This window comes from Diplotaxodon limnothrissa, linkage group LG10 (assembly GCF_057381915.1).
Source record: "Diplotaxodon limnothrissa isolate DT_005_m linkage group LG10, D_limnothrissa_male_GT1.1, whole genome shotgun sequence".
In the NCBI taxonomy this organism is placed as follows: domain Eukaryota; kingdom Metazoa; phylum Chordata; class Actinopteri; order Cichliformes; family Cichlidae; genus Diplotaxodon; species Diplotaxodon limnothrissa.
The window spans coordinates 28908826-28935909 of NC_140605.1; the positions used below are offsets into that span (position 1 = coordinate 28908826).

Consider the following 27084-nt stretch of genomic DNA (forward strand, 5'->3'; position numbering starts at 1 on the left):
TTGTACCGAACGCTGGCTGGAAAAACCAAAGTCTATTGAAGCCTGTGATATCTAGAGGGAACCAATTTTAGCTGTACCACTATCTAATTGATTGCTGACTATAGAGTCAGTACCTTCTTTTTGGAGTTTCATTCTAGTTTATTTAACAATTAAGATTAAATGCTATACGATGACTGTAGACTGCCAACTTGGCTGTACATCTGATTTTGCCAACGGGAAACTTGCCAAACCAGGCCCCTAAGGGCTACTCCAAGGACCTTAGCAATTCAAACCTGCTCACTTAAAGCCATTAGTGCCCCAGCGTTTATGCTCCTCTCCCTTCAGCCAACAAGACATGGATAGGTCCCAAACAGAAGTGGTAATGAGGTCCTAAGCAGCCTCGCGGCTTCAGACAGAGAGACTCTGGAGCAGAGCCGGCCGGTCCTGTCAGCTGCCGGGAACTCAGGCACAGAGAGGCCTGTGGTCCACTGTTGAGGCTCACATGGGACTTTAAGGCAAATGTGATCCTGACACATTGTTCTGGTATGCATAATAGGGCCTTTTCAGGGCTCCTCATGGGAGCCCTGGGAGCCTGATTTTAAAGAAGTAACGTGACGTTGGTTCGTTGGTTCTACCTCTTCACTTCTTTTGTCTCACAGCCTTGCTTATGGGAAGTTGTCCTATGACTCATGACTTCCTGGGTTTCCATTAGCTTTAAGGAAAATGCAGCACAGATTAAGTAACACCACTTTAAATTGTGTCTCTGCTTTTTTGACAGAATGGTCAGGCCAGGCTGTCCAGTCATTCTGCTCCATATCTTCAGCATCTTTGCACACACAAGAGGTATAAGACATGCAAATATTGAGCTAGCATACCATTCTCTTCCTCAACTCTTACAATTTGATGAGCTCTTGTACATTATTTTTCAAGGTAACACTCAGGATACGCTGTATCCGTATGGACCTGGCCATAGGGATCTAGAGACTCCAAAGATGGACGATGGAAGTTCTCCTGAAATTACTTTACTCATCCCCTTTATTTTCTTCAATATCCCTTACCGCTCTATCTATGTAAGCCCTGAATTCCACAGTCCTTCAATCAATATCTTTAAAGCTAACTAATGCTGGACCATGAAACTGAAATAAAAATCCTCTTCTTTCCTCTCACAGGTCAACAACAATGGTGTAATCTCCTTCAACGTGCAGGTTAGCCAATTCACACCAGAGGCTTTTCCCCTGAGTGACAGCAGGTCATTTATTGCTCCACTCTGGGCAGATGTGCACAATGGCATCCGCGGAGACGTGTACTACCGGGAGACCACCGAGCCAGAAATTCTCGAAAGGGCAACACAAGATGTCCGGAAGTATTTCAAAAACATGCCCACCTTCACTGCCACATGGGTCTTTATTTCAACATGGCACCAAGTCACTTTCTATGGAGGAAGCCAGACAACTCCGGTAAAGTTTTAACTCTGGCATAGTTTGAATTCTGGTCATTCACTTCCACCAGTATGTGGATAGGAACTGGCTGATCAAAAGGGGAAAATATGCCCCACGTGCATCTGCTTCATCTTCATCTGCTGTATTTCTCATGTGTACACAGACTTTGGTACTGTATATAAATGTGTGAGCCTCAATAATTGCCACCTGGTTGCCATATATGATTCAAACACACTCATTATAAGAACTAACATGCCATTCAGACATAATGCTATACACGTGTGTTTGAGGATATTTTATGGTCCCTATGCAATTTTCTTTACCATCCCAAAGAAAATGAGGAAGATAAAATAATGTAAATACGTTAGGTTAAGGACCTGTCCAGGGTGTACCCTGCCTCTCGCCCTACGACAGCTGGGATAGGCTCCAGCGCCCCCCGCGACCCTGAAAAGGATAAGCGGAAGCAAATGGATGGATGGACGTTAGGTTAAGTGTTATTTGTAGCTATATTGTATTTTTTTGTTAGATGCATGTAGTTTACCCAGCTTAGCTTGCTATATTTTACTTTAGACTTCTCAAATCTAGCCAACATCTGTTTCTGGACAAGTAAACAGTTATTTTGCAATTTAAATGTAATTAATGTGTTTTGGGTGGTTTAGCTGCAGAGTGAATTACTAATTCGAAAGCTTACAATTCATCCCCAGCTCACCAAACATGTCTGTAGGATCCATAGCAACGGCCATGAAGTGGCAGACCACGTAAAGTTACAGAGCAGTGTCACAAACTGTGTAACAATCGCCAACGCTCTGATGACTCAGTGAATGCAGAGCTTCAAATCGCCATTAACATCAGCACAAAAACTGTTACTGGGAACTTCATTCAGTGGATGAGCAGCTCCTGTTTGTGTGTTGGTGGTCCACTACTTTAGTCCATATAGTATATGTGCAAAAGGGGCTCATGCAGTAAAACCTGCACCACTCAATAATGTTTTTAACCAGCTAAAACTGCCTTTTTCTATCACATGAATAGGTTTTTGTATAGATAACACATTAATACAAATTGAATTATGAGGCAGGAGCAAAAGTTAAACAAAACCTTTTCAGGTATATTTATTAATAGTTTATCAGTTTAACTACAAAGCAACTCACTACATTGTTCTATTTGTGTGGCAGAAAGCTATCCACGATTAACCCACCAAGTTGAAAATCTACTCGTTTTTGGCAGTTAGTGGGTATTTATTTCAGACCCGGTGTGTGCCTGTGTGTATGTGAAACAAAAAGACTGCTGTGTGTATGAATGGTTGAAAGTAGCTTGTTGTGTCAAGCTATGTTAATGGTTAGTAAGGTTAGATAAGTGCCATATGAGAGATCACTTTTTAGAGAAACACATAAGAAAATATCCAGGAAGTTTTCAACTGTTTCAGTTTGTAACAAGGTGGGCAATTCTCATCACTGTACAGAGCAACATAATTTTAAAATGACGCTAAATCAGGAACAGGTTTTTTGTATTTAAGTTTCCTGTCTATTTTGTGGTGTTAATTACATGAAAAAAAAAAGATTTTCATCCATTATACATTTGTTTAGTGTATATTCACTTTTCTTCTTTCTTAAAATCTTTTTAATCCATTTGTTTGATTTAAAGGTGAACACGTTCCAAACTGTACTCATCTCAGATGGCGTGGCATTCTTCAGTATGTTCAACTACGCCGAAATCACATGGAGCACAGGAACAGCCAGTGGTGGAGATCCATTAACAGGATTGGGCGGTACAACAGCTCAGGTATTCTCACTGTGCCTCCTAATTTCATAAGGACAATAAGGCTTTTCGTATACAGAAATTATCCTCTGGACATTCAATCTGATATGCCTCACAACTCTCCCCTTTTTAGTCAGGTTTTAATGGTGGAGATATTGGCCATTTCTTCAACCTGCCGGGATCGCGGTCAAATGATGTAGTGAACATTGAACAAACAACTAATGTAAATATTCCTGGGCGCTGGTTCTTCCGTGTAGACACTGAGCTGATTAATCCTGCCAATGGCTGCAGCTACAATGGCAAGTCAAACATCAAACACTGATAATGTGCATGCAGGTTGACTCTTTGCAAAGAATTCTTCACTAAAATTAGTCCATGAAATGCTACTTTGTTCTACATCCTTTCCAGGCCGTTACTACAGACGGGGAGAGATCTTTTGGCTGTCTGACAGATGCTCACAGCGGTGTCGCTGCCTCGACATCGATAATGAGGTGCAGTGTCAAGAGGCTCCGTGTGGGCAGCTTGAAACCTGTGAGCAGCTGGAAGGAGCCTTTTACTGCCAGCCCACTCGCACCAGCACTTGCGTGGTATTCGGAGACCCCCACTATCACACCTTCGATGGCTTCCTCTATCACTTCCAGGGGACCTGCTCCTACCTGCTGGCTCGGCCCTGCTGGGAGGTAGCAGGGCTGCCCTTCTTCAGTGTGGAGGCCAAAAACGAGAACCGTGGAGCTGCCTCTGTTTCCTGGCTTAGAGACGTCACAGTGGAGGTGTATGGTCACCGAGTTACGCTGCCAAAAGGAAGTTTTGGAACAGTCCAGGTGAGAATCTATGGATACAGAAGATAAGCACATAGCTGCGTTCCTCCTGGATACACTGTCTAGATATTGGTTAATGATTTCTACCTGTTCCCTTACCAAAACATCCTTTTTTCTCTCTTTAGGTGGATGGCTTGGTGAAGACTTTACCAGTCCAACTCCAGCTTGGTGCTGTCAGGGTGTACCAATCTGGGGTTGCCATTGCTTTAGAAACTGATTTTGGACTCTTGGTAACTTACGATGGCCAACATTACGCATCCATCTCCCTACCCAGCTCCTACTTCAACAACACTTGTGGCCTTTGCGGCAACTATAATGATGACCCTGCCGATGATCCCGTACTACCTGATGGCACTGTGGCAGAAAGTGTAGTGGAGCTGGGAGGCAGCTGGAGGGCAGAGGACACAGACTGGAGGTGTACAGATGGATGTGCACAGAACTGCAGCATGTGTGACCCTCTTGCAGAAGCTTTCTACTTTCGGTCTGACTACTGTGGGTTAATTAACAAAACTGATGGACCATTCAGGGACTGCAGAGCTGTTGTGGATCCTACAGCCTTTGTGTACAGCTGCGTTTATGATATGTGCAGCAACAAGGATAACATCACTAGTCTATGCCAGGCCATCCAGGCCTATGCACTGGCTTGTCAGGCCCTTGGTGTCACAATACGACCTTGGAGATCTCGCACCTTCTGTGGTGAGATTCAGTTTGCTTAATGCTAAATTTGACATGAAAGCACTTATCTACCATATGAAATCAGAATTAATTTCTTCTCCGTTATTGTTTCTTAGCTTGGTCTTGTCCAGACTTCAGCCAGTATCAAGTGTGCACAAGCGCCTGTCCAGCTTCCTGCTCAGACCTCACCGCTCCCTTGTACTGTGCTCATCCTTGCACTGAGGGCTGCCAGTGTGACCCAGGCTATGTTCTCAGTGGCAGCCGCTGTGTACAGCGTGAAGACTGTGGCTGTGAGCATAATGGCCTTTATTACCCCCTTAATACGACTTTCTGGGTAGGTCCCAGCGGTGAAGAAGGAGAATGTACCCTCCGGTGTACCTGTGGGCCTGCTGGGGAAGTTTCTTGTTTCAATGATTCCTGTAAGGAGGGTGAGGTGTGTAAGGCAGAGGTTGGCCTGCTGGGTTGCTACCCTCGAAGAGAAGGGGTTTGCTCAGTCACCCAAAACTCAGTGACATCCTCCTTCGATGGCACCTTCCTGTCGTTCCCAGATGACAGCTCTTATTACTTACTGAAGCTGTGCGCTCCAGTGCCAGCCAACGGCTCGATGGTGGAGGTGAAGCTAGGCCGGCGGTTGGTCAACAAAGGGCCTGCTTGGAAAAGACCTGTGGTAGTTACGCTAGCTAACGTGGAGGCACAGATGGGAGGGTTGGATTTTGATACAGTCAAGGTTAGTATTTCTTCATAAAAAGTAAAAATCTTGTGGGGTTTTTTTTGGGGATCTGGGAAAATAGCGAGTGGAGACTTCTGCACTGCCGCAAGTATATGAACAGATTCGCTTTTATTGAAACTGAAAACGCTGGAATTGTGATTTAGGTAGAGGTCTAAGCTGAAAAAACTAATTCAAACCCAAGCATAAGCAGTAGCAATAGAAATAAACAGCAAAAATAAATGCATTAATTATTTTTATCAGCCAGCAATGGTCATCCGGTAAACAAATGAACACAACCACAGTGGGACTACAAGCCAGTCAAGCCTACATCTACTATGAGTCCCATATCTGGAAAAATAGGAAGAGTAGCAACAGAAAGAGGGTCCTGGAATAAAATCTGTACCAAATCAAAAATGGGGATCACAAAGAATGCCATTTTCTTACCAGATTGGCCAGGTCCAGTGCTCCAGTTGCCAGCAGAGTGGCGGTGGAAACTGTGCTACTGTTGGCCAAAGACAAAGGAAAAAGATTTGTGGATATAATGAAGGAGGATATATATGCATGAGGTTGTTTTGACAGATTAATAGCTAGAGATGAGGTGAGATGGCAGCAGATAATCCACTACAAAGACCCCTAAAAGGAGCAGCCAAAAGAGGAAGAAGAATAAGTCGTAGTGTTAACAAATGGGTTGTTAAAAGAGGTTGTATGTGGCTAACAGTTAAAGCTGTTTGGAAAATGAATAAGTTCTCTGAAGTGCTTGGGAAATGATTGCATTAGCAATGTAAACTGTTAGCTAACACTATGAATGAACAAATTAATTGCTAAAATGGCTATCTGCAAATTAAAAAAACAGCGTACCAATATTTTAACTAAAGGAATGCTAGCTAGCTAGCTAGCTAAAATGAACTGGAAGTTGTTAGGTAAAAGAAATAGATAAAAGGCCTCCAATATCTTCTGAACGACTGAGAAAACTTTGTTTTAGCATATTATATTAATGCTTACATAAAATTGTTGAAGAATTCTTTAAATAACAGAAACAGAAAAAAGACCCTCTTACTATCTGTGCACAGAGGTTTTCTGGAAATTCTGATCCAGGGAGCTGATTGGTCACCAGACAGTGAATTCATATCTTCTGATTTTCTTTTCTCTAATCTCAAACATAATCTGCCCCCAAGCGGGTTATGTCTTCAGCTTTAGTCACAAAATCTTGCTTCATAATACACATCTCTGCTGTCTGTGTTGCTCAAAAATGTTAGCTTATTAGCCTATTAAAGGTTTTCTAAACATGGAAAAATGTATCTAACTTTAGCATCTGTTGACACAATAGTTATATATTATAGCCACATTAATAAACAAGAGAGCAGCTCTCTTTCTTTGGAGGTGTAATCGTTGGACGCTATGAAACTGGAGAAATTTAATAAAGTCAAACAGCCAGAAGCAAAGAACACAACTATGTTTGCAGTCCACAATCTCTCTCCAGTCATTAGAGAGCCTCATTAAAAGAAAAAAAATGTTTGTGCTGAACAAGGCTGATGTTAAGACTTAAAAATGATCTCAGCATATCATCATTTTTGTTTGCTTTTAATCACCTGTAATAGGCTTGAGATTTGTTTGAGGCAATATGAGAGTGTGACCATAAAAGCATGTCTCAGACATTATAAGTCTGAAAACTGCCATCTGGTTTTGGCATTAATTAAACTAACTAGTTCACATAAATGCACTTTGGAACATGAACGGTTTTTTAATGAAGGCCTTCTTGAGTCCAATGAAAATGAGGCTTGGAACCAGCTGAATATATTTCACTTTTTTATTTTGCAGGTGAATGGTGAACTAGTGTTGCTCCCATACGTCCATCCAATGGAGACAATGATGATATACAGAGCGCCGGGCAATGCAACAGTGGTGGAGTCCCGCGGTCTGCTTCGTGTCCACTACACACATCAAGGATTCCTCAATATCTCCCTTTCAACCCTCTTCTACAATGTTACATGTGGTCTTTGTGGTGTTTTCAATAGCAATGCAACCGATGACCTTCGCCTACCCAATGGACGCCAGGCAGAGTCAATCGAACAGTTCACAGACGGCTGGCGCTCCATTGCTGATGATATTACCTGCAATGGCGACTGCGACGACCTGTATCGCATGTGCACAGACTTACGTCTTTATCAGAGCCCTTGGATGTGCGGCAATATCAACGACCCCGGGAATAGTTCCTTTCTTGCGTGTCACGCAGTGGTTAACCCCTCGCCATTCTTCAGGAACTGTTTGTATAACATGTGCGTGAGGGAAGGGAACCGCTCAGCCCTGTGTTCTTCGCTGCAGGCTTACGCCACCGCCTGTCAGGATGCTCAAGTAGGACTTGCTTCATGGAGGAGCACCACCAACTGTCGTGAGTAACCGTTTTGGCTATTACATCTATATAAAAGATGGACCATTACGTCAACCATTGGCTAGTGAGGGCCTGTTGTCAGGTCTCAAACTGAGCATTTTCCCTGGCGAGCTTGTTGTTTTGAAAGGCCATGTTACAAACAGCGGGAAATGACTGTAAAATCAAGGCATCCCCTAAACTATACACTGCATCATCTTCCATTTTTAGGCTAACAGGGACCATAAACTTAGTCCAGATGACTTCATAGCAGCAGCTGAGGCCATAAACATATATAAAAGTGATTACTTAAAGCACAAATGAAGGGCACTGAACGAAATTTTTCTATAGATTTTCACACAGCTGGATTTCTTGTTGAAATCAGAGCAGTCACCTCTTGCTGGTCATTAGAAAGATCAGCAAGTTGTCGATTATCAAACTCTTCTCAGTAGATCCAAAACAGAGATGCATAGACGGACTAAATCTAATAATTAAGTAAGTAAAGTTTATTTATAAAGCCTTTTCACAGACAAGCATTCAAAAGATGTAATCAAAATAAATAAACACTGGGATGAAGCATCGTAAAATATAATCGAAAAGCAATAGCAATACAAAATCAAGTTAAGATCGCTTTTTAAAGAAGTCCACAGAGTCAGCTCATTGCAGTTGGGCTGGGAGACTGTTCCAAAGTCTTGGTGTCACAGATTGCAAGGTCTTTAATCTTTCATTAGGAAAAAACAAGAAATTCTGAGCCTGTGATCAAAGACTGTGAGCAGCAGTGTCTATAGTAAAAATTTGGTATAAATAACCTGCAGTGTGTCCAGACTATTTACCCCCAAACACATATAAATGAATTCTAAAGTCTTCTAGGACTTTGCCAAAACTCTGCAAGAAATATACATTACTAGCTAGTGGCTAAGCTATTGTTCTGTTTATCCATATTGGATAAGGAGGGGGGATCTGAAGAATATCTCAGCTGCCATAGGACATGGAGCAGGGTACACCCTGGACAGGTCACCAGTCCTTCGCAGGACTGAGAGAGAGAGACAGCTATGCACACTTACTTTGAAACCTAGGGCCAATTTACAATCACCAATTAACCCAATGTGCATGTGTTTGTGAGAGACAGCCTGAGTCCCTGGAGAGAAACCATACAGGTACTCTCCAGGGTAAATTCCACACGGAAAAGCTCCAAGCTGGATTAGAAACCAGGACCCTTTTTTGCTGTGAAACGACAGTGCTAACTACTGCACCACTGTTCCACCCCTTTGTTTGTTTAAAAAACGAATTTAAAAAGTTAAATTCATATTTTTTTAAAACAACAAAGGCTGATCATGACTTTTAAAAAGTAGAAAAAAAGAGAAAAAGGCTAAAAACCAAAAATAAACACAGTAAAAACATAGTCTTGCTGATGGGCTCTGATAACTCAGAGCCCAACAATGTATAATGTGTCTTGAAAACACATTTAACCCTCCTGTTTATTGTAAGTTATTATTGAGTTTTACCACCAGCACTGTTGAAAACTTTGTTCCAGTAGCAATAATAACAATGCGACTGGGTATTTTCATATATTTTGCATGAGAATTATAAAAGTGGATTGTCCCAAGAGGAAAAACTTCCTTATAACAGGAAGAAACCTCCAGCAGAACCAGACTCGGAGAGGGGCGGCAATCTGCCATAACTGGTTGGGGTGAGGGATGGGAGGCAGGATAAAATATACGCTCTGGAAGAGAGCCAGAGATTATTAATAACTAATGATTAAATGCAGAGTGGTGTATAAACACAAAGAGAGCGAAATGAAGTGTGTGAAGATGAAAAACACTCAGTGCATCATGGGAAGCGTCCATGAGCCGCGGTCTACTGCAGTATAACTAAGGAAGGGTTGAGGGTCACCTGATTCCGTTTTCTTTAAAAAAAATCCCAACAATAACTTAACCTAATATTTAACTATTTAATTTCATCTGTAGCAATGGTCTCTAGATTCTTTCTATCATCTCACTTGTTTGGAGCTGTTGTTTTATCTTGTCAGAAGGAAAGTAAAACTGGAACCAGTTACAGTGATTTTGTATTGTGACTGTGATACACAGTGTATTTTGTACTACACATACAGAGGATAACATAAAAACACATGTAAGATATTTGACTGAACATTGGCTTAAGTCTTGCTCTCCCTGACCTTCACTCTTCTTCAGCTCTTCCCTGTCCAGAGAACAGTCACTTTGATGAGTGCACCAGCGCCTGCCCTTTGACCTGTGCCAACTTGGACGACCCCGAAGAGCCGTGCCCCCTGCCTTGTCAGGAGGGGTGTCAGTGCGAAGACGGCTTCGCGCTGCGGGATGGCCTGTGCGTGGCGCGCAGAGATTGTGGCTGCATCTACCACAGGCGTCAGCTGGCCACCAACCAGACTTTCTGGACAGACTGGGAGTGCCAGGAGCGCTGCTACTGCAATGGCTCTGACAACACCGTATACTGTCAGCTCGCGCCGTGTCACCCTGAGGAGTACTGCCAGGAGAATGACGGCCTGTATTTCTGCCAGCCGCGCTCTGAGGCCCTGTGTGTGGCAGCTGGCTATGGACATTTTTTGCCATTTGGCGGAGTGCCGTTCGAGCTGCAGAGCTCTTGCACTCTCAGGATGGTCACCACCAGATGTGGGAGGGGGAACATGGCGCACGTACCCATCACCAGAACTTTTCCTCCATTTAAACTGGCGGTTCGTAACGAGGACAGAGACACGAGCCAAGCAATTTGGGTGAGGGGTTTTGTGCTGGAAGTTTATGAGTATGAAATTGAAGCATCTCGAAGCTACAGAAACACTGTCACGGTAAGCATTAGGTTGATATATGAGAATGTCTGTGCAATGAGGTAATCTTCAACAGATTTTATTTTCTTTGCATGCCCTGTGAAGGTCGAGGTTATTGCATTTGTGAGGACATGTTATTTCTAATCAAGCCGATAGAATAACCAGGCAGAGGGTGAATTCCTCTTTGATTGGCTTAAGGTGGATCTAATTTCAATGGGCATCTTTTATCGGCCTGGATTTGGCTCAGACGAAACCTCGACCCTGAGCGACATTTGGACCAGGTTCACAAAGCGACTAAAAGATCTGAGGAGCAACATAAATGACACATCCACCCACACACTCGCTCACACACCCTTCTTTCTTTAATTTTCTCCGTTTCGCTCTCGCTCTGACAATTATACTGAGAGGAATTCACAGAAACTCTTTCAGTCAGTCTTAATAGTAGCTGTTCACCACCTGGGCTTCCCCACATACTTGGAAAATATACAAGTCAGTTAGATTAGAGACTTGAACTTCTGTTTCTAGAAGTTGCTCCTGTAGGAATGATTTTATGTTAGTTGGGATTTTATATTAAATCTTTAACCAGTTTTACATGATTTCTCTCTTCACTCAGGTGAATAAGGAGCGACTGTACCTTCCCCTGAAGCTGGGCCCAGGAAAGGTCAATATCTTCACCTTTGGCATGCACCTCATTTTGGAGACAGACTTTGGCCTGAAGGTGGCCTTTGACTGGAACACTCTCCTGCTCTTGACTTTACCCCGCGACCTCTACAACTCCACCTGTGGCCTTTGCCAGGGCGTGCCTCTGTCCCCACCCACCCTTTCCACTACCGACTGGGGCATGGCCTGGGCGGAGAGGGACACCTTCTGCCAGGTGGGCTGCGGTGACTCCTGCCCGCGCTGTGGCCTCGGAGAGAAAAGCTCCCAAAACGACACCCCTCTCATGGTGGCTGATGCCAACATGAACGCTGGGAGCGACGATGAAGCAAATGGAGTCAGCACTGGCATACGTTTCCACATCGGTGACGGGCTCTATGTGTTTGTGGAGCCCGAGGCAGTGAGGCTGTGTGGGTTACTTGTTGATCGGTCAGGCGTGTTTGCACGGTGTCACAGCAAGGTGGCGCCAGCGTTCTTTTATCAAAGCTGCCTCCAGGACACCTGCTTGGATCAGGGAGCTCAGGATACAATCTGTAACTGGCTGCAGATCTATGCCAGCACCTGTCAGACCCAAGGGGTGCATGTCACCGACTGGAGGAGCGACACACCGTGTGGTGAGGAGATGTTTTTGTAGAGTTTTTCCCATTGTGTTATCACAAGATGTATTCTCCTTCTTAAAGTCACAGGCACCGTTTTAAGTTTCAGGTTTGTGTGCACCATTACTGGAGAGAATTTATAATTAAAATTAAGGCCAGTTTAAATGAATAATATTTACACGGACGTAGCTAGAAACCAGTGCCCTATGAGCAGCACTTGGAGACAGTGGGGATAAAAAAAATGACGTCTAACAGGAAGAAATCTCCAGCAGAACCAAACTCAGAGAGAGGCAGGTTCTAATGAGGAGAGAATGAAGAGAGAAAAAAAAGTAATAATAGCATATGAATGTGTGATGGCTGTAAGCTGGGAAGTAGAGGTGAAGTGCATCATGGGAGTTCCTCCAGCCAGCCTGAGTCTGAGAACCCACAGGCTATTATCCTGACTTGGCTGGTATAACCACCAGATAAAATCCAAATAAAAAAGGTAAAACTTCGTCAGCAGATAATAGTTATCTGATGCATTTCAGCGTGTACCATCCCTGTTTTGCTCCCCACATAGATTGTTTATCTGCATGCAAGGGAAGCTTGCAAAAGGACACCAGAAAACTTGTGGCACCAAAACCTTTTTTTCTTGCCTGCAGAGATTAATTGCAGAGGAAGTAAGGAATGGTTTACACTCACCTGATCCAATCCTAACTATTAAGTTAAGTTTAAAGAGAGTTTCTGCTCCATGAATCCAGACTTGGAGCTGGTTCCAGAAGCCTGGTAGCTGAAGCATCTGCCTCTAGGAAAAATAGATTGTGTGTTGTGAAGAAGCAACAGCGTGTCATCATTAATGGCTGTTTTAATCAAAGAAAGTAGCTCATCTGAAAAATATCAGAGAGATAAGAATTATCAGAAATGCAAAATAAATCTGGTTTTATCCCACCCACCTTATGCAGGTTTAAGATAAAATCATTAAAACCACAAATTGTAATTTTTAAGTTGTGTTTGTATATTTATTCTATAAGGAAATGAGCTACATCATGATAATTAGTGCATTTAAAACTGTATTTATATGGAATAGGTTCTTATTTTGGATGTTTTCTCTAAGCAGGGATAACCAGGTTTGAAGTCCACCTCAACTTTCTTACACTCCGAAATAATAAATAGTATAATAATAAAGATAAAATATATTTCACCCAAAGGGCCAAACAGCTGCTGCACATCTGCATGAGCTCTTGACATGGCCAGCTGTTTCTTACCCCTAAACACTAAAGATTTATTAACACCACAAACATTTTTAGAGTGGAGTTAGTGTCACTGTTAGCTAATATCTTTGCCAACCTGCCTGCTCCCAGTCCAGAGCTGTCCACCTAACAGCCATTACTCCAGTTGCATGTCAGTTTGCCCGCCCCAGTGTGCACCAGCCCGCGGCCAGAGGGACTGCAGCCAGGACTGCGTGGAGGGCTGCCAGTGCGACCAGGGCTACGTGCTCAACGGCAAGAGCTGCATCCTTTCTCAGAACTGTGGCTGCTATACCGATGGCACATACTATGAGGTCAGTCTCCCACCAAGCTCTATGTGCATGAATATATTATAAATGTTTAAATGTCTGGGTTATTTTGTGCAGTAGAAATATAGAAAGTATATAGAAAATTTTAACTAGACCTTTCTGGATCTATCAGTAAGTGCAACCATTAAGCTCTTAAAGTCCAAAATAAGTTGGAAGTTGCATGTAACCTTGGTTAAAACACTATTTGCAAATATAAAATCGTAAGAGTTTTTCTTTATTTTAGCCCAAGCAGCTTTTTTGGAACGCCGACTGCACCAAACGCTGCCAGTGCATTGGACGAAACCTGATCCAGTGCAATCCAAGGCGATGCAAGGCAGAGGAGGAGTGCACCCTCCGGTACGGGGTTCGGGGCTGCTTTGCCCGCCGCTCCCAGCAGTGCGTGGCATCAGGCGGCGGAGTGTTCAGGACATTCGACGGGGCATCGCTGCGACTGCCGGCCTCGTGCTCCTTCGTCCTGTCCACAAACTGTCACAAGCTGCCCGACCTCTCTTTCCAGCTCATTGCCAACTTTGATAAATGGAGCACGCCCAACCTCACCACCATCTCGCATGTCTACCTGTATATAAATGAGGAGAATATACTCATCTCTGGCAGCACTGTCAAGGTAAGAGGCTAGGTGAAGTAAAGCAGAAGATAAGCATAAAGAGAGGCCACACACTGTGTAGCTGTCTAACTCTGTGACTTTGACACGTGCACGTTTATCCCAGGATTACTTGAATCATGTTTCTTATGGTTTCTCTTCTTAAATGTCGCAAGTTGTTTGAGTGAAACAATACTGAAGATAAGTTGTATTGGAAATGAGTATAATGGATATATTCTGCAAAGGATGTGAAATATGCCAGGTAGGAGAAAAAGAGGGAAGAGAAGATTTGTGGATGCAGTGAAGGAGGACATGCATGTTGGTGTGACAGTGGTGGATGCAAGGGATAGGTTGAGATGATCAGCTGTGCCGACTCCTTAAAGGAAGTAGCCAAAAAGAAGGAGAAAATCATTTACTTTAGTTTTTAGTAAACTTCCTCTGTAGCTTAGTGTCCTGGGTTGTTGGTTGTTGCTAGGCAGCCAGGTTCTGAGGAAAAAATAACCAATTTTTGCAACTTTGCCGTAAGAAAGCTACTTTCAGCTACTTATTCATAAGCAGTCGTCACAGATCCAAAGGGGATTTGTTTATCTCTCCAGGATCGAACTGGGGATCGTTCACTTGTTAACTGAACGAGTAAATCACTACACGATGGAGCCACTTTGCACTAACTGTTGCTATTGCACAAGTTTGTTTTACTTTTTTCCATATTTGACATTAATTTCTGTATCTTTTCTTTTTTTCATCAGTGTCGTGATCTGAGACATTGATTTTAATCTTTAAAGCATTTTATCGGCCATTACCTGTGTTTCTGAATCATTATATAACATTAAATATATAAAATCATGGGAGGCCACTTTATTCAAACTGGTGTTTCAACCAGTTAAATGTTATTTATGTTTTGTTTTTGTCTTTACTGTGGTCACATTTAGAGAGCAAACTCTCCCACCCTTTCTGTGCACCTTTGGTGCCGACCAAATCAGCACGCCTAGATTACCTTCGTTACCAAGACGACACTGTGACCAAAAAAAGAAAAATATGATTATGGGATAATTGTACATGTTGAAACACAGTCAAAGATAGTCGTAACAGGTTATTAACTTTACACAGAAATATGCAGCCAACAACTTGGCCACATTATGGGGTGGCTGTAGCTCAGGCGGTAGAGCAGGTCAAGGTTGGTGGTTCGATTCCTGGCTTTCCTCTAGCATGCCAAATATCCTTGGGCAAGATACTAACCCCATGTTGTGTATGAATGTTACATAGGCAGTTCTTGTGTGATTGGGTGAATGAATTAGTTGTATAAAGCACTTTAAGTGCTCAGAGTAGAAAAGCGCTATATAAGAACCAGTCCATTTACCATTAGAGACCATAAAGTGACTAAAACCATCACACTATGAAATGGACACTCTATATACCGAGGTTTTTTTTTTTGCTTTTCATTTTCACCACAGTTTCTTCCTCTTTTAATCCTGCTTTAATAGAAAAATTGCCTCCATCAGGAGATTTCTCCTTTTTGTTTATGTGATCGAGTTACTGTGTGCTGGCCATATGGCTGCGGTCAAAGACGCTTTAATCAACCTCAACAAACAGATCGGATTCAAGTCTCTCTCTTTCTTTCCCAAATACTTGAAAAAGTTCCTGCAGCCCAATTTACCAATTACCTTGGCACTAATAGCCTATTATATCTCCTCCAGCTCTGGACTTAGGCCATGTCAGTCAGCTGTAAGTGCAGTCACAGAGGTAGCTAATGACTGATTGCTTTAAACTGCAGCTCCCACTGAGTCTTAATCCTGCCTGATCTGAGTGCGCCATCATTAACATTCATTAATTTTATTGACTGCCTTAAGAAGCATGTTGGCGTTAGTTCTAATGCCCTGAAGAGGCTCAGATTGTCACAATCTTTGCTTCGGACTGTCTCTGTTCTTTTTTGTTTTATCCTAACAGCCAATCTTTGTATAAGAATGAAATCAGCTTATACCAATGACAGCCCAATTTTGTTTCCCACTCATAGGTGATCATGTTTAAGCTTCAATGTCAGTAACATGGCAATGTATTTATGTTAATATAACTACAAAAACATGGGGAATGTACATCTTTGATTGTCTTGCAGAGTTTTTAAAATGCTGCCACATGGTGTTACCACTACTCATGCTATTATATACTCATTTTCACACATGCAGCCCTAAACTACAGGAAAGTTTTCTTAAACTACCTGGGCTGTAACTTTTAACTTCTTACTCAGATATTCTATCTTAAGGTTTGCAAGCCCCATACTAAAAAAACAAAACAAAACATGCTTAACATGAGCTGTTAGTTGTAAAGCTAATATTATATACATGATTTAGAAATGATCAAAAAATGCATTACTTGCATTTGGCTTCTTAGAGATGCTGTCTTTAGGACATAATGGATATCAGTTAGTGCTGACAATACATTTTACCCAGCATTACCCCTCCTAAATCCCCAAATGTAAGCAGAAAAAGGACATCTAAGTAGGAGTGCCTCCTGGATTTAAAATGGTTTAGTTTGAGGTGCTCTGTAGTTCAACAATCCTTCAATATGTTGAATTTTTAACTGTATAAACAGAAATATTTCAGTCTTTACTATCACATTTTAGATGAGCTAGTTCAGAAATAACAAGGAGTTTGAACTTTTTGTAGTCTAAGTGACCACAAACATGGGTGACTGCTTTGCTTTAATCTTCCAACCCACTTTGTATCAAATGGAAGAGTTGTCCCTTTATTTCTGTCCTTTCAAAATAAATTGATAAAAATATGTACCAGAGAGGCAACAAGAAGACAACCCCGAGAAAGGAAATGGTTTCACAGGCGTTGGTCACAGACCACAGCTTTCTGCTTATCCTTCCTGATCTTTTCTCTAGTTTTGCTTTTAGCTGGTGTCCTTTTTCCCTGCTGGTAGCATGAGATGACACGTGTTTCGCATTTAGGTTGTGCGCCGCTGCAAGAAAGTTGTTGTTGTGTCTCCAAACATGATCTCGAGGGTGTGGAGGAGATACCAGGAGATGGGTTGTTACACAAGCTAGACAAGGCCACAAGTGTACATCCACCCAGAAGCAGGGCTGGCATTTGCTCCGTTGTGCAATGAGGAGCGTGACAGTGGAAGTATCTAACAAAATGACCTCCAGCATGTTTCTGGCACTTGTTCCATGAGGGTGGCCTGACACACTCTAGTGGCAACTTTGCTAATGGAAGTTACAAATATAACTATAGTTCTGTGAATTCACAGATAACTGCCAATGGCAGGAAACTACGTAGATGGGTCTCCTCATGATCTGCGCAGGTCCGGAAATAAAATCGCGTGCATGATGTGTACACTACTGAAGCATGTGTACTATAAATACTACGTGGTAGCTTACATCTGGTCTCTGGGAATCTTCTCACACTGAGACGTTTTTAGCCGCCAGCAGGTCTGACAGTCATCCTGGAATTCAGAGAATCATAGTTACCTTTGTAACTTCTGTTCTGATTCATTCCCCCCTGTCTGCCAGTGGGAGTAAACAATGCAGATGACTTGTACCAGTACTGTCACAAGGAACAACTTCCTGGTCAGCCAGCAGCAGAACAGCTGAAGCTAATGTGGGCTCTGAGGCCACATTAAGCTAGTAGAACCTAGCAAATGTGAAAGACGCTGCCCGGGATGCCACTGTTCACCAAGTAAAACACCACTCATTGACACCCAGTGTGGCCACACCGCTGATACAGTGGCAACTAACACCAGAATGGACCAGTGTATTTGCTGCTATCTGCACCTGTTTTACTGAGTTCCTCCTGTTCTTCCCATTATAACATATAGAGAGCTGCTCTAATCATCTGTATGGATGCCTTCCATACTGCACTGGAACCATGAAATTATTCACTAAAATTGACAACAAATGTATTAAATAGTGAAACAATTAAATGTGTCATTAAATATATACAATAGGAATTAAATCATTTTTTAAAAAGTTTAAATGAAATAAATTAAATGTATGTATTTCGTTAATTAGCTAATTCCAATTTAAATTCATTAACACATTTAATTAATTATTTAATGATGTATTTATTTAACGCATTTTAGCACTCGAGGCCCTCCGTAGCCTTAATGCTGGTTACTTAAATAAAAATTTCTTGTGTCCCGAGTCAAAAATCTACATGTGTCTGCCTCTCCTGTCCTCACAGGTTAATGGCACACCAGTATCCGTACCATTTGTAACAGGGCTGATGACACGCCTGTCCACATCTGAGGGCTTCATTGTCATCGACACACCCCAGGACATCCAGGTTCGCTACAACCACTTTAACACCCTGAGCATCACAATGGGCCAGCGGCTCCAGAACAAGGTGTGCGGCCTTTGTGGGAATTTCAATGGGGACCCCAATGATGACTACATCACCTCAAGGGGCAAGCCGGCTGTCAGCGCCCTGGAGCTGGCACAGAGCTGGAAGACCAACGGCATGCAGAACAGGTAGATGAGGCTCACAGATGGGGAGGAATTTACGGTCCATATAACCAGTTCTTGTAAAAACCTTTGGCTGTTATCCCCAAAATATAAAAGGAAAAGTTAAGGTTACCTAATCCATAAGCCATGCGTCTGCAAGCATGTGCATGTCTTAAACCCTGGATATTAACTGGCTGTTGCTAAAACATATCACTTGTGCAATACAGATAATAGCAAACAGAGCAATTCTAACAGGGCCTTTGCTCCTTCTTTGCTCGCGTCCTAATACCTTTGACAGTTGGATTTTGGTCTTTCTCCTCTAGTTGTGATGAGACCCAGTACGTGGCTTTGGCTCAGTCCTGTGACAACTCGGCCATCCTGGCTCTACAGAGTGAAGATGCCTGTCAGAAGCTCACCCAGCTCAAAGGCTTCTTCCAGCCATGCCACGGCCTGCTGGATCCCCGTCCTTTCTACCAGTCCTGCTACCTGGATGGCTGCTACAATCATCGCAAGGCTCAGGTCTGTGGATCACTAGCCGCCTATGCAGAAGCCTGCCGGTCCATGGGCACCCTCACAACCAAGTGGATCACCCAAGAGAACTGCTGTAAGGGCACCGTGAACTTCTCTCAGACTCAATGCCCACTGTGGAAATAAACACAACTTTGCACTTTACACAAATATAAACCAGCGCTAATGCTGAATTTACCAGACGTACTAAAAGTGAAAGTATTGGGTCTCATATATTATTGATTCACACATTATGAGCTTAGTTTGCTAAGATTTCCAGATTGCTTTCCATCAAGACCACTGTGTTACTACGATGAGACGTGAAATGTAAATTTGTTTGACTGCTTTGTCAGTATTAGATACGTGCATGTTCTTAAAAACTTTGTGCCTTCATCTGTGTGACAGTTAACATTGTGTGTGGACCTGTCTTTAGCAGAATGGATCTATGACCCCTGTGCAGGAGAGATCTGCAAAAACTTCACCTGTGAGCTGGAGAATGGAGGCGATCTGTGTGGCTGTCCGGAGTTACCCACCAACTCTGAAGGTGAGTGCTTCATCCAGCTGCAATCACTCAGTTTTAAATATCTGACACTCTCCGTGTTACTTGATTAGCCATACATTTTAAAAGCTATTAAAAAATACTTTTTTATTTAATCATGGCTATGGTGAAATACATGGCTAACGTGAAATACATGTTTTTGCAACATGCAAAAACATGTATTTCATGTCGATGTTTGTTAGGCGAGGATGACATCATCCAAGCGGAGGTGACCTGTAAGCATGCTCAGATGGAGGTTTCCATCTCCAAGTGTAAGCTCTTCCAGCTGGGCTTTGAACGGGAAGATGTCCGGATCAACGACGAGCACTGCGCTGGCATTGAGGGAGAGGACTTCATCTCCTTCCACATTAACAACACTAAGGGACACTGCGGTTCCATTGTACAGGTCAGTTTGCAATCGTCTGTGTTCCAGCGTGTTCGTCATCACTTTCGAAATGTGATAAAGCTCCCCGCATCTCAGTTTGGATCCTTTTAGACACTACAATGTAGTCGTCAACACGATCTACCAGGGGTCTCAAACTCCAGTCCTCGAGGGCCGGTGTCCTGAAACACCGGCCCTCATGAATCAAATGGCAATTCAGCCATTTGATTCATGTTACAGCAGCTCATGAGTGAATGAACATGGTGCAATAAAAGTACTTTAAGAAGTAAATTTTTCCAAACACTTACATTTACTGTATTTTCCGGACTATAAGGCGCACTTAAAATCCTTTAATTTTCTCAAAAATCGACAGTGCGCCTTATGTATGAATTCTGGTTGTGCTTACTGATCTCGAACCGATTTTATGTGCTATATGGCGCTCAAAAATCTGTTAAAAAATGTTTTAGTAGACTTTGACTTTGGTAAGCTACGAAGCCGCACCGCTTGATGGATTGTCGGAGCATTGCGGCTACCGTAGTCAGGAGCCTCACGAGTAATCTGGGTCCTAAACTCCGTCGAATTCAGGTCCCAAAGTCAAAGGGCAGGGATAGCTCAGTAGGTAGAGTGGTGGCCCCATGATCGGAAGGTCGGGGGTTCGACTCCACTGAATGGCTACCCTGAGGTACCCCTGAGCAAGGTACCGTCCCTACACACTGCTCCCCGGGCGCTGCACTGGTGGCTGCCCACTGCTTCACTGGGTGAATGGGTTAAATGCAGAGGAACTATTTCCCTATGGGGACTAACACGCACACTTTTTTAAACGAACACTGCGACATCACTGAGAGTTAAAAACTGTCTAAATTCTTTCATCTGTAATAAAATGATCAGCATTGCTGCTTTACCAGGTTTAACAATTAAGCTTAACATCCAGGCATCCATGAAAACAGAATTTATTAAATTTAACAGAGTTAGAAGTTAGCAGGAAGTTACCAGGAAGTTAGCTCGCTAGTTTCCACCTAAACATAATATAGCATGTTCTGACTGAGAGATTTCTGAAAAAAAATTCAAACTTACAGCTCCGCTATCACTTCCAACATAAATGAAGACAGAAAACTAAACAGCAGTGACGTTTGTAGGGTTGCTACATGGTGGCTAGCGACACAGCTATGTTAGCATAATATAAACACAGTGAAGCTAGAGGATGAATGCTAACTTTTTCCACTCAATAAAAGTTAACAGGAGAGTTCCTGATGGTTAGCAACAAATGCAATCACATGGCAGGATGCTGTAAACAGACCAAACTTCAGTCAGGAGAACAACTGAGATAATCCATCCACAATACGAGGTTAGTCATTAATGTACTGCAACAATGCGGGAATAGAGCAGCTGCAAGAGAATTCAGCTATAGTGAATCAATGGTACGGAAGTGGAGGCAAGAAGAAGAATGAGTTGAGTAAAGTTTGATTATCTGACTGTTTTGTTTCACTTAATGCACCTTATAATCCGGTGCGTCTTATGGTCAGAAAAATACGGTACTTAAATTTAGTTGATTAGGGTTAGGGGTTGACATTTCAGCATGCAGTTAAGTTCTATATTCTTGCTAATGACCTACTAATTTTATTCAGGTGTGTTGCACCAGGGTCACATGGAAAAGTTTCGGGACACTGGCCCTCGAGGACTGGAGTTTGAGACCCCTGGTCTACACTATCTTGGAAGCAACATTTACAGCATTTTAACTGAAACTGCCACAACACGTGCCAATGAATAATTTTGTCACTGCTAGCTGGCTGGCTAGGTGGCACTGGCACAGACAACCTACCCCCTTCCTACTGGCTGAAAATTGTTTGGTAGACCCGCCCCTTCGATTGTCTACCCCTGCTCATCAGTGTAAAAGATCTTATGCACTCCAAATTTGATATCCACTTGTGGGAAGATTGGCAACTCATGAATGTGTTCCTCATGTGAATAATATTTTTCACTTTAAAGTGATCAACAGAGTCTTATAACTTCCTCAGATTGATGTTGCTTCTTTATATTTATTGCTGATGTCAAATTTTCTGCTTTTATAGACGTGCGTTAGCAGCTCCTGGCTCTTAAATCCTCATAATTCTGGCTAATTCTGGCTAATGTTTTTGGTGAATAAATTATTATTTAATAATTTAATTATTATTATTATTATTACTAAATGATTAGTTTTTATGATGTCTTCTGTCTGTACGATGTTTTACATTTTTTTGTATGGGTGAAATCAAAAGCAGCAGCTAGGATAATTTGTTCCTTTAATGTAGAAATTTGAAATTATGAGTCACCTACGCTTTATTTCTCTTACAGTCCAACGGCACACACATCATGTATAAAAACACTGTGTGGATAGAAAGTGTGAACAACACTGGGAACATCATCACCAGAGACAAGACCATCAACGTGGAGTTTTCCTGCGCCTATGAGCTGGACCTGAAGATCTCACTGGAGACTGTCCTCAAACCCATGCTCAGGTCAGGCAGCAGAACACAAATATGCACCGACAAGTGTGACACAACGGCTCAACGCTTGGATAGTCATTTCTTTTTCCTTTTTTCTCCAGCGTCATTAACCTCACCCTACCGACCCAGGAAGGAAACTTCGTTACCAAGATGGCTCTGTATAAAAACTCCTCGTACCGCCATCCATACAGAGAGGGGGAGGTGGTGCTCAGCACTCGAGACATCCTGTACGTAGGCGTTTTTGTGGAAGGAGCGGATGAAAACCAGCTCATCCTTATAGTGAATATGTGCTGGGCCACGCCGTCGCGCTACAGCAGTGATCGACTCCGCTACATCATCATTGAGAGAGGGTGAGGTTTATTTAGTCCTGGACCAAAAATGCTCAAAAGAGAGGTGGGAAAAAAAAGATTTTATTTTATGTTTTAAACTCAACCATTTTTTTTGACCTTCTTTTTCTCTTAATGTAATCCAAGATGAAGTTGAGGTGTGATCGGTGTAAAGTATGTAGCTCTTTATGAAGCCTATGGGTTCACTACAGTCTGCTGCTTTAAGATGACCTTTATAGTCTGATCCACACATTTTGAGAAAAAGAACATGAAGTAATAAATACAGTCACTGTGCATGCCCTTTGCACGCCCTCACTGTGCCGGCAGTGTCTCTGGGTACTTCCTCAACAGGCCACGCCACGGCATGTTAGTTAAATTGTTTTTTCTAAATTTACGTGAGGTAGATAATGTGCTTGAGGTGTTTAGAATAAAGCACTATGGATGTCACGGCCCAACGGTTTTGCATTATTTTTCGATTCCTTCTTTATTGTTGTAACTTTTGGGTTCCTGTTTAATCTATTACTGTTTTATTATTGTAGTAGTAAGTGTTGTTTCTAGTGATATTATTATAATTATTATTATACGATTGTAAAGTCTTTGATCCCTACTTTTACTATATAGTAATTCTAGTCCATAGTCCTTCTGTCCGCGTCTTCTAAACTCGGTGATTAGTATTTGTCTTTTGTTCACGTCCTGCTTCATTTTGAAGCCTGAGTATCTGTTTATGCCCTGCATTACTTTTACTTCCTTCCCCTCTTTTTTGTATTAATAACTTTGTCTTTCTGTGTTCCCCTTGAATTAGTTCATCCAGGTTTAGCATGTCCTCTAAACCCTCCCTGCGTCAGTTACGGTTGTTGTTCCTTTCCTGCTTTAGTTTTGCATCTTTCCTGTATGACTTTTCACCTGTTTCCAAGGAACACTACTTCCATGACTATTTATACACACTCAAGAGTTATCTCCTTAGTCATGTATGTGTATAAATAGTCCTGCCCTCTACTTTGTCTTAATTGTGTCATCTATCTGGTCATGCGGGTACTTCTTAGTTATACACGCATGCTCGGGTCTTTGTCATGCCTTTTGTGCTTTGCATTTGTGATCAGTGTTTGGACTCCCTTTTAAGACTTTGTTTAGTTTGGATGTTGACATTATCCATATTAAAAGCTCACCTTTTGTTGACCGTTCTGCCTCCCAAGTCCCACAACCACCTTCTTGACTACAGCACATTTAATATCTTGCTTATTCTAGGTGCCCAAACATTAAGGACAATACCATTGGCATGGCAGAGAATGGCGTATCACTCACCTGCCGCTTTCACGTCACCGTCTTCAAGTTCATCGGGGATTACGATGAAGTCCACCTGCACTGTGACGTTTCTCTGTGCGACTCAGAGACGAAAGCCTGCAAAGTGGTGAGTAAATCAAGAAGAGCAATAAAAATCAGAAAGCGTCCTGCTGTGTGTTTGGGTGTTGATGTATCAATGAACTGTGTGTGCAGAACTGTCCACATAAGAGAAGAATGTACTCAGAGGACAGTGACCATAAAGAGCACATACTGTCTGTTGGACCCATAAGAAGAAGAGGTGAGCATAGTTTTAGATAGAAAATAGCTTATTGGGTAAAATACACGCTTTAGAGTTTATTGTTTAAGTAATCTATGGAAAAACAAAAAGCCGTAGGTTAGCTTCTGATGTGTTTTCAGAGTCTGACTGGTGTGAGGAGAACAATGGAGGCTGTGAGCAAATCTGCACCAGTAAGGCCGCTGGGCCCATCTGCAGCTGTGTGACTGGGATGCTGCAAAGAGATGGGAAGAGCTGCCGGGGTAAGGACAAAAATACCTAATTTTAAGGTTTTTTTCCCACCTTATTGAATCATAGCATGACCTAAACCGCGGCAATATCAGCCCCAGAAAAACAGAAACTACACACGAGGGTCACCAAGCAGGTTTTGCATGTTTCTCAATAGTTTACAGTTTCCATCATGTTTCACACAATTGGAGTGATTGAAGCAAAGCTAATAAAGTTTAAGTGTTGTAGATACAGCCACTACACACTTTATTAAGTAAACCTTGTAAGTACCAGATTGGACCCCTTATGCCTTCAGAACTGCTTTTATCCATGATGTCAATCTCCACCACAATGTGCTCTACTGGACTGAGATCCGGCGAATGTGGAGGCCCTTTGAATACAGAGAACTCACGTGCCGTGTCCCTTTATAACCACAGTGCCCGTGGTCAAAAAGGAACGGCATGGTCAGCAGCAAACGGTGCCAAGAATATGTCCCTTCTTCTCTGAATTCTGGCATCATCAAGGTTTTTCCAGCTAGAGAAATGCCACTCACTGGAAATTGTATCTTTTTCAGACTGTTTCTCTGTAAACTCTAGAACTGCTTGTGTGGGAAAATCCCAGCTTATCAGCAGTCTGGCACCGACAACCACACCCCATTCAGTCACTTCAGTCACCTTTCTTCCCCATTCTGATGCTCAGTTTAAACTTCAGCAGGTTGTTTGAGTCATGTCTGCATGACTAAATATAATGAGTTCCTGCCGTATGATTAAATAATTAGACATTTGCATTAATGAGCAGTTGAACGGTGCAACTAAAAAAGTGGGCAAGTTTCTGTGCATTAAATCATAAAATTTAGGGCGTTCAACTTAATTATTAGTTAATTGATTGGTTCATATGAATTCCATATATTTATAACTCTTGTAGCTTTTGCATGCTGCACACAAACTAAACTGGTAATTTGTAAAAACCAGTAGCATTAAGACAGTATTTCCACCACATGCACATTTCACAAATGTTGTCATACTCCCTTCTTTTTTTCCAGCCGTGAGCTCAAGCAGTAACATCACACCTGCGATTCCTCTGCTGAGCGTCAGCGCTGCGATCTCCATGCTCCTGGCTCACCTTCACACTCTTCTCCTCTCCTAACGCTCTGTGAGCTAAGAGAAGGCAATAAATGACAAAGATCAAACACACAAAAAGACTTGAATATGCACAAAGTATCATCATTGATTAGCCAGTAGAGCAGCTGTGTTTCAGCCAGAAAGTCAAGACAGAATATACTGTACACCGACTAATTTTTGTCTCCACATTTCATTGATAAAAGGTAAGTCAGTTTTCTAGATACATGGACAGTCAGTCAGTTTCACTGCTTTGTTGTGTTTTTCTTCATCCCCATCTGCTCCCTCATTTACATTTATCAGGACTCCCACTGTTTATCACTCACCTAAAGCCACTATGTGTAGATGTTTTCATGTGATTATAACATATTTTTACAAATTTCTTTATAGGAAATTAACATATTATGCATGCTACCACCAGATGGTGCCAAAGAAAGTAATTTTCCAATCCTAGACATACAAACTTGAAGGTACAACAGCTAAAATCACACAGTGATGTTTATGGAAAGACAATGGCTAAATTAAAAAGAAACAGTAATATAACTGATTAGTTAAAGAGGCATAATTGTAAATCATCAGGGAATGTGAAATGTGATCCCACCTGTTTGTATTTATACCTGATATTATTCTACAGTCACACTAAGGAAAGCAGTGGCTGGAGATCACGACTGTGTGCAATGAACTTGCGATTTTTTTTTTGCCATTGAAATTGTTGCTTCAAAGACAGGATCGGGTCTATGACCACTTAGTCAGATGCCATCTTTAAAATGACCTTAGTGTAACAATAAGACGACGTCAGTCTGCTATCGTTCAATTGAATGCACTCAAACTGGCAACTGCATTCAGTCTGTTTGTGATAATATAGTGATTATGAATCAATCTGCTGCAAATCGCATTCAAATCAAACTTATATTAATCAGAAATTCCCACTAACTACACTCCTCCATAAATGGTGACGTAGCTGCTGCTTATAACCAGAATACAACTAGTTGATTACAGCGTGCTAGCAATTTGTCTGTGTTTGCAAACTTTTACCAATCTGTCTGAGAGCGATCGGTTGCTTGGAGACAGGTTGCCTCCCACCAGGCAATGTTTGCAACTACCTTGCAATAGAAAATTAACTATATGTTTGCACTAAGTAGTTGCAAGTAAAACGTAAAAAAAGCAACAAAACACAGCAGTAATCAGGCAACCATCAGTTTTGACTGTTTTTACTCTAGTGTGAGCTATTCATAAATCCCATTCTGTCCAAACTGTGATCAGATCTTAATGAGTAGGTGGGGTGCAACAACTAGAAACCCTCATGATTGTGATTTAATTGATTTACAGAGCCATCAAAATGTAAACATCAAACTATTTTATTATTAATTTATGAATAAATTACATTTAAATAACTGTAAATTTCCTGTTTCTCAGTGGAGAGGTTTATTAAAGTTACCTTTTATATTTTAAACTGATAATCAGATGAAACAAAAAAGTAAAATAGAAACTTTTAATTTGAAATTTTTTTTAATTAAATTACATTTTAAAACCAAGCAGTTAATAGTTATTGTGCTGACTTGACGTCATTCAGGGGTCACA

The 27084-nt window shown here is 42.0% G+C and overlaps 1 protein-coding gene across 1 annotated transcript; it reads left to right on the forward strand.

Moving 5' to 3' along the window:
• The first annotated feature begins 758 nt into the window (after window positions 1-758).
• Window positions 759-25531, forward strand: tecta (tectorin alpha). Its single transcript, XM_085364065.1, has 23 exons — window positions 759-822; window positions 910-1049; window positions 1149-1436; window positions 3060-3197; window positions 3307-3472; window positions 3582-3994; window positions 4117-4687; window positions 4783-5393; window positions 7194-7764; window positions 9933-10561; window positions 11154-11811; window positions 13134-13333; window positions 13572-13952; window positions 18107-18393; window positions 18690-18970; window positions 19307-19417; window positions 19615-19817; window positions 22125-22288; window positions 22378-22626; window positions 23848-24010; window positions 24097-24181; window positions 24301-24420; window positions 25428-25531. The coding sequence occupies exons 1-23, from the start codon at window positions 759-761 to the stop codon at window positions 25529-25531; spliced, it is 6597 nt and encodes a 2198-aa protein (XP_085220191.1).
• Window positions 25532-27084: the final 1553 nt, after the last annotated feature.

What these genes read in the sequence shown, in the direction of transcription:
- tecta (XM_085364065.1), top strand. Translation starts at nt 759, where the DNA reads ATGGTCAGGCCAGGCTGTCCAGTCATTCTGCTCCATATCTTCAGCATC. An exon ending in ACTGCGGTTCCATTGTACAG is followed by an intron (nt 19,818 to 22,124) that starts GTCAGTTTGCAA and finishes TTTCTCTTACAG; the next exon opens with TCCAACGGCACACACATCAT. An exon ending in AGACGAAAGCCTGCAAAGTG is followed by an intron (nt 24,011 to 24,096) that starts GTGAGTAAATCA and finishes CTGTGTGTGCAG; the next exon opens with AACTGTCCACATAAGAGAAG.